Source organism: Medicago truncatula, chromosome 5, assembly GCF_003473485.1.
Source record: "Medicago truncatula cultivar Jemalong A17 chromosome 5, MtrunA17r5.0-ANR, whole genome shotgun sequence".
Classification (NCBI taxonomy): domain Eukaryota; kingdom Viridiplantae; phylum Streptophyta; class Magnoliopsida; order Fabales; family Fabaceae; genus Medicago; species Medicago truncatula.
The window spans coordinates 755,000-765,866 of NC_053046.1; the positions used below are offsets into that span (position 1 = coordinate 755,000).

Sequence of the window (10,867 nt, forward strand, 5' to 3'; positions counted from 1 at the left end):
AATATATGAGCCTTATTCGAATGGAAAAAGATAAATATGAGTTAAATGATATATTTGAATCGACTTAAAACACAAATAAAAAACGGTGATACAAAACTTTTGGGATATTTTGGGGTGTCTAAATGGAAAATGGAAGCATTTTAAATTTCTTAAATAAAAAAAATATAGAAATTTCTAATTTACGGAAAAGTCACACAATTACATTAACAGTTTGTTATTATTAAGGTAAGATTGTTTACAATTGAATACACTTTTAACGGATTTGATTTCTTAATTTTAAAAATTGTGACAATATAAAGGACAAGATGGATAAAAAGAGGATCAAAATAATTAAAATAATGTGATTTATTATGATAACAAATGACAAGGAAGGGGAAGAGGATGGGGATGAGGGCATGAGTTGATATTGATATACAATAATAGATGAGAAATTCTTGGGTTTTTCATTGAATCCATTATGCTCGTCAAGAAACTATCTCATTTTTCGATCCCTTTTATTCTGCCTTTCTCAATTAGTTATGGATCTTGAGTTCGGATTAACCGTTGGAGTTTCAAGTGGACCATTCTTCCTTGAGCCGCTTTTTACTTCGGTTTTAGAAGCTACAAACACAACAAACATTTTAAAATTTTAAAATATGATCTAGGGCATCAAGCGAGACATTAGCAAAACTTTTGATTAGGTCTCAAGATCAAAGACTAAATCTAAATTTTGGACATAGAATATAACAAAGTGATACTAGAAAAAATATGAGAAAGTGATAACGTGAAACTTACCGGTCCACTTTACACAGCGAAACATACATGTCGCGTTCACATACATAACGCTATATTTCTCATCCAATTCACGATGGCAATTGTTGAAGCATTCTTCTTCTGGGTAAGAGCCACCTTCAACATTACCAACAACAACAAGGCACACTAACAACAACAATGCAACAATTTTGTTTCCCATTTTACTTTTATTAATTAATAATTAAATTTAAAACTCTTTGCTTTGTTGTTGTTAGTTGTATTTCTTTTCCACCTTCCCGGTGATTATTTCTCAACTATTGTAAGTATATATATATATATAATACATGACAGACATACACGTATAATCACATAAAAAATAGGGAGGAAAAATGCTTGTGCTTTTCCATATTTTTCGTTTGTCCAACGACTATTGTTGAAATGATAAACACAATTTGTTAGCCAAACAGTAAATCTTTTCTAAGTTGGGCTCCTTCATTGAAATATGAATTGATGGGTATCTATTATATATTGCCACTTCATTGTGCGACCAAACCATGATGACCATTTTTTTGTATTCTTAACATATGTTTATTTTTGTATTTTATCAATCGATAGGTAAGTGTCATCATCATAAAACAAACAACCACCATAAATTGTTTCCATTAGGTCATTTCACGTTTCTTTGCGCGTGACAAAAGCATTGAGTGTAAACAACTATCTTTATGCAACATCAAATACATCATCAATTATCGTTGTGTATGGATATCAAATTTATGTGATAAGCAATTGTCCGTACCTCAAAAAAGAAAAAACATTTGTCCATAATATATGATTTTTAAACATTAGAGCATTCATAATTTAGCTATTTGAGAGATTGATTTGTCCGTTAACTTAGTTAAGTTGGTATGAACATTGCATTATATATGCATGGACCAGAGGTTCAAATACCAGATTTCCCACTTATTCATCTTAAGAGATAAGTTAATAGTCACTTGACTACTCGAAAAAAAAGTGAGAGATTATTTATCCACCCTAATTGATATTCTTTCAACCCTCAAGTGACATGCTTTTAAGCTTGTCTTCCATTAAGCAAAGAGGACATACTTAGTGAAGGAGGACATAAAGGTAAGGGTCCTCTATTGAGAATGCACTGGACTTTATTAGAAATCATCCACGTTCAATAACAAAAGGTCATCCCAAAACAAAACAATCAAAAAGTGGAATCGAATTGTCAATGAAAGTAAGTTTTTTTGTTTTGTTTTTGTTTTTGTTTTTTGCAATAGAAGTGGCCATAATGTTACAACTTGTCCAAACAAAAGTTATGTTCAGTCATCAACCATCAAGAAGAGAAAGAATGAAGCCATAGCACAACAAAATTGAATCCTGTTTTTTTATTTAAAATCTTGATTAAATCGTTGGAGTTATATTGAAATTAAATCAAAAAAGAGTGGTTGGTTAATCCTTCAACTTGTTCCTGATATCTTAATTTTTGGAGTTAAACTTGTTCTTCCTATCTAAATTCTACCATATTATTCATGATATGGATCTCGTATATTACTCACCGGATAATTTTTTTCTGGCTTCTATCTAAGCAAATTTTATTCTTAAAAAGAATCTAATTAAATTTTTGTGACACCCTTATCTAAAGAAACGTAGTTGCATTTGATCCATGAATAATTTTTCATGCATTTATTATTTGAAGTGATCTTTATTGTTGTAGTATGAAGTTATCAAAAACATAATAAAATAGAATGATTAATGGAGTAAGATAGACAAAAAAAGCACTTTTCAATAAAAAGATAATTAATATGATAGTTTATGATGAAGAAAGTAATACATTTATTGTACCTTATCCTATACTACAATGTTGTATATGTTAAAAAAAACTCTTGTAACAAAAAGAAAATAGGTTAAAAAACTCTTGATATATTTTTTTTTTTTTGAGGGAACTCTTGATATATTGATGAGTGATTTAAATTTCAACCACATAATCTTAAGTAAACAGCTCAACCAATTTAAATTGGATTCAAAATCAATTTTACATTACAGAATTTCTTTTCTCACATGAATCCTTTCTTGCGCTCCACATTGATTTAACGTTTTAGGATTATAAAATCTAAAATCCGTAAGGCACGTGAGTAGTTAATGGAATGAGAAAAAAATCTTTACATTAACCACATATGCATGGGCCTTAGTCGCATGGGAAATGACAATTTAATTCTCTAACTTAAAGAATAGGGTAAATTACGGTTTTTTCTAGATTATCCTCTCTTATTTAGAGGGTATTTTACCCTCTCATGATATCAACCAATTAAAATGTAATATACATTGACAACGTTAAATGTCATAAATGAGTCAATTTTTTTTCTAAAAAAAGAATCAATTATAATCATAAGGTAACTTTTAATACTTTTGATTTTTATTTAATTATAGATATGATTACATTAGAGATCCATTATCTTATTTATTTGTTACACTTGGGTCTTTTATCTTTATTTTTTTCCGCTTAGGTCTTTTATCTATTATAAAAGCACATATACATCATTTTTCTCATTTTTTTTATTAAAAAAGTACATAATTTTATTTTTTAAAATATATTTTTATTAAAAATGAAACAAATCCAGAAATATGATGAAGATGTTCATCATCTTCATCTTCTTCCTTTGAATCTTCATCATCTTCATTGAATCAAAAAAATTTCTACATAAATATATCTCCAAATATCATGAATTAATGTTATATTCACCTCAAATCTTCTTTTAAACACAAAAAAAGATCTATATGTGCTTTTAAGAGAGATAAATGACCTAAACGGGAAAAAATAAAGACAAATGACCAAAGTGTTACAAATAAATAAGATAAAGGACCATAATGTAATATTGCCTTAATTATATTTAGGTGTTCAATCTTAATTAATTTACACTACAGGACTGGCTTATAACAATTAAAATTTCACATCAAATTTCTTTCATCTGAATGTCCTTAAATTTATCAGTTACATTCATAAAATTTATTCCTCCCATTTTGATTGTTCAATTTTGTCGTTCCCAACTGCCGCATTTTTCAATTTTCGTGAGAATCGTCATGATTTCAAATATCGTGAGAATTGCCGTTATTTCCAGTACAACGTCAGGTAAGATGACTTGACTTGTCTTTTTGATTTGATTTTTCTTGGTTGTGAGGTAATTAATTATAACAATTGAGTAAATCATCCGTTGTACTTTGAGGGCTGTTAGCAGGTGTTGCCGCTGTGATGTTGTGGGAGTTTGCTAGCATTTTTTTGGCTGCTGCTGAAATGGTTATGTGATGAGGTTTTTGTTCTTTTATTTGGACTTAAAGGTTTTTGCTGATAATGAGACATGTCTATGCGTGTTAATAGATTTTATTAGGTTGACTGCTTAAATAAAAAAAAAAAAAAGTCACGATACTTGATGCGGTTCTAGAAACAACGACAATTCTCACGATAATTGGAAATTGCGGCAATTTGGAACGACAAAATTGAACAATCAAAATGGAAAGAAGAATGAAAAAGAAACAAAAATTGATCAATATGGAAGAATAAAGAAGAAGAAATTTGAAAGAAGGAGATGTTTTTGTTCTCACGTTCAGGGTTCTGGAATGGAAGAAAATTTATGAATGTAAATGATGAATTTAAGGACATCCAGATGAAAGAAATTTGATGTAAAATTTTATTTGTTATAAGTCTTGTAGTGTAAATTAATTAAGATTGAACACCTTAATATAAAAAAAAAAAATTAAATCATTTGTTGTTTCAAAAAAAAAAATTAAAAGTATTAAAAGTTACCTTATGATTAAGATTAACTCTCCTTCAAAAAAAGTAATTAAGATTAACTCTTTTATTTTTAGAAATAATTTACTCATTTATTTGACATTTAATGTTACCTATGTATATTACATTTTGATTGGTTGATATCATGAGAGGGTAAATTACCCTCTAAACAAGAGAGGGTAACGTAGGCTTCACCGTAAATTACACTCACCTCCCTCAAAGTATGTTAATATATCACTTACACCCCCTCGATTTTAACAAATAACACTAACCTCCCTTCACTATGATGGTGTTAAAATGGCGTTAAATAATAAAAGAAAAACTCAAACTTTAGTCTGCACTTCTTCCACCAAAACGATTTCATCAACCAAATTTGGTCTATTCCCTTTGTGCCTTGTTCGTGAATGAAAGTGGTGCTACACACAACCAAAATCGTTGAATTTTTAAAGTCTGACAATGATGAATTTCGTGACAACACTTAATTTTTTACGGAACCAATTTGCTGAAGATTCTAATCTTTAGGCTCATAGATAGGGCTGTATACATCAACATTAACACTGCACAAATTGGTAAACACCCTTTCACTTTTGTTTTTTTGCCAGAAGCATCAAGTTCATGATCCATTAGGGAGAACCATGCCACTATCAATCTCATAAGGTGTGTTTATCTAAATCTTCTTCACGATGCTGGACACAACACTTAAGGCCATTGAAAGGGAAGGAAATGAGTAAATAGTCAATTTCTCCCTTAAAATTGTAGGTTTCGTCAATTACCTTCTGAAATTAACAAAACTTCAATTACCTCCTGAAATTGCATAACGTTAATCAATTTACCCCCTCCGTCAAATTTTAATGTTAACTGTTTACGGTTATGATCAAATACCCCCATGAAATTTTGCACTTATGTGCAAAATGCCCCCTAAACTTGAAAATTTATATTTTTTTTATCCTTTACTCAAAATGTATTAAAGACAAACAATTAATAATTATTGATCATATAAATCTTTATGGAATGTATGTTTATGCAGCTATTGGTCATATAAATCTTTATGGAAGGTATGTTACTCTCATGTGTTTTAAATATATACATATTTAGAAGACTTTTTTTACACAAGTTGGTAATTATGTTAGAGTATGCAGTCATAAAGTACACAAGTCTTTGATAATTGTGTATCCATGAAGAAAATTCATAGGTTAATATCTGCAGAAGGAAGAAGAAACAAGGCTTAGGTTTGTGAATTTGCAACTTAATTAACACTACAAGAAAAAGCAAAATTAGCGAGGGAAATTAGTGACGGAAAAAATGAAATTCCTCACAAATTCCTTGGTCGCAAAATTTAGTGACGGAATTAGAGAGGGATTTCACGTTTTCCCTCACTAATTTTTATTTTTTTAGTAGTGTAATGATATAATTTTTATAATGGAAATGTCATATCTATTAGCTCAAGCATGTTAAATAGATTATGTCATAGACCGTCTGCATGAAGCCGGTATATCACATTGTACTGCAAAGTTATGTGATAGATATCAATTTTTTGCTGCTATGGCATTCTTGTCTTGGTTTATTTCAACAACTTGATATCTTTTTAATGTTTGGTTTTTAGTTTGACCTACTTTGTAAAAAATTTATCTTGCTCCTTGTTAATAAATATGAAATATGAATGAAAAGACTGCACATGACAAAACTATGATTTCTTTGGCATATATTCATTCATTTTCTTGTGAATAGAATTTTTATGACAATAGGTACAATATACTACTTGAAGAACTAAATGTATGATTTTTGGTAAGAAAAAAAATCTAAATTTTTAAGTATAGGGAGCATTTTGCACATAAGTGCAAAATTTCAGGGGGGTATTTGATCATAACCGTAAACAGTTAACAGAAAAATTTGACGGAGGGGTAAATTGATTAACGTTATGCAATTTCAGGGGGTAATTGAAGTTTTGTTAATTTCAGGGGAGCAATCGACGAAACTTACAATTTCAGGGGGGAAATTGATTATTTACTCGGAAGGAAATCCTCTAACTAAAGAAAGGGGTTGGTTTGAGATTCACAGAGATCATCACTGAATTAAAACTAGAGGGGGTGTTTGTGCTATTTAAAAGAACTTCAAGGGAAGTCAGTGTAATTTCCCCTAAAACAGACAAGATCGATTTTATTTTTCTTTTTGAAATCTATTCGGTTAAACGAGAGTATTATATAAATCTTTCTTTAATTTGTGGGATGCTTCATAAAAACAAAATTTAATAGAGGGATTAAATAGAGTGATGTTCTATAAGTTAATGTGCTAAATTGTTATTTTTATAAATTCGGGAGAGTAAATTGTGCTAATAATTTTGAGTGTGGTGATTCACGCTAATTAGTTTATTCTAATTCTACAATCTTCACTTTCAAACTGAAGCTGAAGCTACAACATAAGACACTCTAAATTAATCTATATTTGGTTAAAGGATAATTTTCAGAGTGGTGATCACTCATAATTCATTGGTTTGCATGAATAATAAAAGCAACCATCGAAAGTAAAATATCAAAATATAGTATAGAACATAAATCTGAAAAAAATAATCCATATATATTATTATTGTTTCCATAGACAAAATTTGTAACAAAGAAGAAACAGGGAAGAAATAAAATCCAACTTCCAAAAGAAGGCACAAATCAAAATAACTAAGCATAGTATTTTACAATTGGGAATTTGGATTATTTTTGATCTTAGGATAATCAGCATTAGATACTTTCTCATTGTCATCTTCCATAAACCTCTTCCAGAACCAATGTTGTTTCCATACTCTCTCGGTCATTTCTTCAATTGGTATGTTCTTGGTCTCGGGCACCAAGAAAAGCACGAAGATTGACATGATCAAAACCCAGCCAGAGAAGAACAAGAAGATTCCAAACTTGAAGTGGCATAACATAGATAGAAAAGCCTGAGCAATGACAAAGGTGAACAACATGTTGACACAAACTGTGACACTTTGTCCAGCTGATCGAGTCTCGAGTGGAAATGTCTCACTTGGAATAAGCCAACCGAGAGGACCCCAAGACCAAGCAAAGGCAGACACGAAAGTGCATACCAAGATAACAACAAATATTGCATAGCCTTTTGAAAGATCGTCAGAATGATCAGTCACCTTGATCCCAAGAATGATTGCTATCACAATTTGAGACAAGAACATTTGTACACCGGCTTCCAACAGTAACATACGACGACCAAGTTTATCAACGAAGTAGATAGACACAATTGTGGAGAGGACATTAACTGCACCAGTAATCACAGCTGAATAGAGGGAAGCATCATTCTTGAATCCCACTGTATTGAACAAAACTGGTGCATAAAACATGATCGCGTTGATGCCTGTGAATTGTTGGAATATCTGTTTATTTTTTAACAAAACAAATTATTAATAATGTATGTGACATATTGAAAATACTTAAATATAAATAAATAAATATAAAATTAATAATTAATTACTTGTAATGCGATGGAAATGATAAGTTGAGGTCGGTTCTTGCGTTTGAGAAGATTCCTAAAAGGGTGCTTGACCTCTTTAGCAACACGACTTGCCTCACAAAGCTCCAAGAACTCGGGTTCAATGTTGTCAGTGCCACGAATCTTTTTAAGTACAGCTTTTCCTTCTTCAAGGCGACCACGCTCAATGAGACTGTTGGGGGTGTCCACAACCACTATTGCACCCACTGTTAGGAGAAGTGCTGGGATACCAGCCAAACCAAGAGATAGTCTCCAACCCCATCCACCTGAAATTCTGCATGTCAATGTGTTTGTTATATGTTACGTTATTATTATCTTGCCACTGGACTATGTGGACCTTCAACAAATAAAATATGTTACTTTCAACGGCTCAAGTCACTGATTGAGAATTATATTGCACAATACAAATCCACGTTTGTATGAAATGTCTACTTTATAATCCACCAAAGTTGACTAAAAAAATGAACTAATACACTTGCCATGTTGTTAGCGAAGAACACATTTTAAAGAACCAAACATGTGCTAGACTTTTAATTATTAATTTATGGTGATAAAAGTCATAGAAATGACCAAAATTTTGTTGATTTTTATATTCACTACTATATCTAACATTTTTGACCGGCACCACACACCATTAATTCAATTTGATTACTACTACTACTACTAATGACGTTAACACTTAACTACTGTTCTGAATATGATTTGTGATTTAATATTACTCATCAATTGTGTTTGTAGTTTTAATTTCCAAGAAAGATGCTTACTTGTTAGTGCCGTAATTGACAAGGTTAGCAAACAAAATTCCAATGGTGACATTGAGCTGGAACAGTATATTCAAAGCTCCACGAATTCTTGAAGGTGCAATTTCTGAAAGGAAAACTGGCACAGCCTGTGATAAATTAAACCAAAAACAGTTTCGTAAGATATTTAACCAAAAATAAAATTAATGCATTATGATGACATAAATTCTTAGCTAGAGATATTATTTTCAATTCCACTATGTATGTATGTACGTGTAATTTGGACTACAACCACGTTACTATGTGTATGAAAAGAATCAAAATTAAGGTCCACACAACAAGTGATGACAAAAGAGAGACAACAAAAAATAGAATTTGTGAAGTACTATTCAATTCAAAACTCATTTCAAAATTTGGAATATTCAAAAATATTGAGTTCTCATTCTAAACGGAGCTTTCATTGTCAGAAGAGAGCATCTTCAATAATTATAAAAATATACAACAAAATACAGGTCTACATCAATGGACCAAAAGTATTGGAGAAAATGGGTGATAAGGACTTTGTGAATGACTCAAAATAAAAATATATGGACTGAAAATAATGTCACAAATGTCCTAAGTTCAAACTAAAAAATAATTTTGTCTCCCACTGACACGTGTGACAATCCACATTAAAATATGTTATATAGTTGTAATTTAATTATTCTTCTTCATATACTTTGATTTTATACGTCGGTCATATTCTATATATATATATATATAGACACACGCAATGCAAACAAAATTAAAACTACACGTTAATGCATGTGATTAGATGAAGAAAGACACTTATACCGACATTATTAGCATGTTCATGAAGCACAAAACAAATATCAATGATACTTAAAATAACATTGATCCTAATGACTATAATTAAGCAAACATTTTAAAACAATAATGAACGAAAGAATCACATGTATACAGTAAAAGTTGGATAATTGATTAATTAAGATTTGAATAGTACCTGATTAGCAAAACCAACACCACAACCAAGTAAGATTCTGCCAACAATGAGCATGGCAAGGTTTTGAGCAGCAGCATTGAATGCAACTCCAGCAATGAAGAAAAATCCGGCAATCAACATGGTGAGTCTTCTCCCCATTGTTCGAGTTGTATAGGATGCAAAGAAAGTTGAAGTTAATGCAGCTAGGTATAAGGATGATGTAAATAACTGCAATCCTTGATTATCATATTTGCAGTAATTACTATCTAATCCTGCCTCTAACACTGTCTTTCTGTATACTGCTGGGAAAAACTTCTTCAGAAATGGGTGCATAGATGTCACACCACCTGCATGTCACCACAATATATTAATATAATTTTCATATTAATTTGTTGTTTTAATTTAAGTCAAAACAAAATTAATTGGTTTTTTTTTGGATAAGAAAGAAAGAAATTAGTAGTTGAGAGATTTAGGGAACTGAACTGACTCACATGCAAAGATTGAATTTCCATGTTATTGAACAGTTTTTCTCGGTACAAAATCATTATCCACATCACATGGATTAAAAAAATTGAGAATAAAATCAGGGGTGATTTGGGAAACAAAATTCTCTTGATCTTTTATAAAATATGAAACATACATGATAAAGAGAGATAGTAAGTAACCTGAAACACCAACATCATAACCGAACATAAGACCACCGGTAGCAGCCATAATACATGAAATTATGACGATCGGAGTAATCTTTGCCTCAAATTCACCTCCGCCACTCGTGGCGAAGCCTCCACCAGCCATGGTTAATTTGCCTAAAAGTATGCAAATGCAATGAGGAGAAAATAAATAAGAGAGAAGAAATATGTATGTATGAGTTATTATGAGATGAAAGTATAGAGAGTGTTGAGTTGGTATTTATAAACTTTCGTTAAGTTGGGATATGCTTATGCTGACTAAGACTTGTTACACTCACCCACTCTTATCCCCACACGTGTCCTTTCAGATTTTCTTTATTTTTAGATTTCGATTTTTCTTCTCTTCCTTTTTTGACGGCCTTGCGGTCCATGCCATCTAAATAAATATCTAAGGATACATATTTAAATTTACCTTTTTAACCGAACCAAAGATAAGATCCTC

At 30.9% G+C, this 10,867-nt stretch overlaps 1 protein-coding gene across 1 annotated transcript; it reads right to left on the bottom strand.

The window, feature by feature from the left end:
• Window positions 1-7,077: 7,077 nt before the first annotated feature.
• LOC11435816 (sugar transport protein 13) lies at window positions 7,078-10,612 on the bottom strand. The gene is made up of 5 exons (XM_003610653.4): window positions 10,402-10,612; window positions 9,758-10,083; window positions 8,779-8,903; window positions 7,997-8,288; window positions 7,078-7,898 (listed from the first exon to the last, which is right to left on the bottom strand). The coding sequence occupies exons 1-5, from the start codon at window positions 10,529-10,531 to the stop codon at window positions 7,206-7,208; spliced, it is 1,566 nt and encodes a 521-aa protein (XP_003610701.1). The 5' UTR covers window positions 10,532-10,612; the 3' UTR covers window positions 7,078-7,205.
• Between the last annotated feature and the right edge of the window lie 255 nt (window positions 10,613-10,867).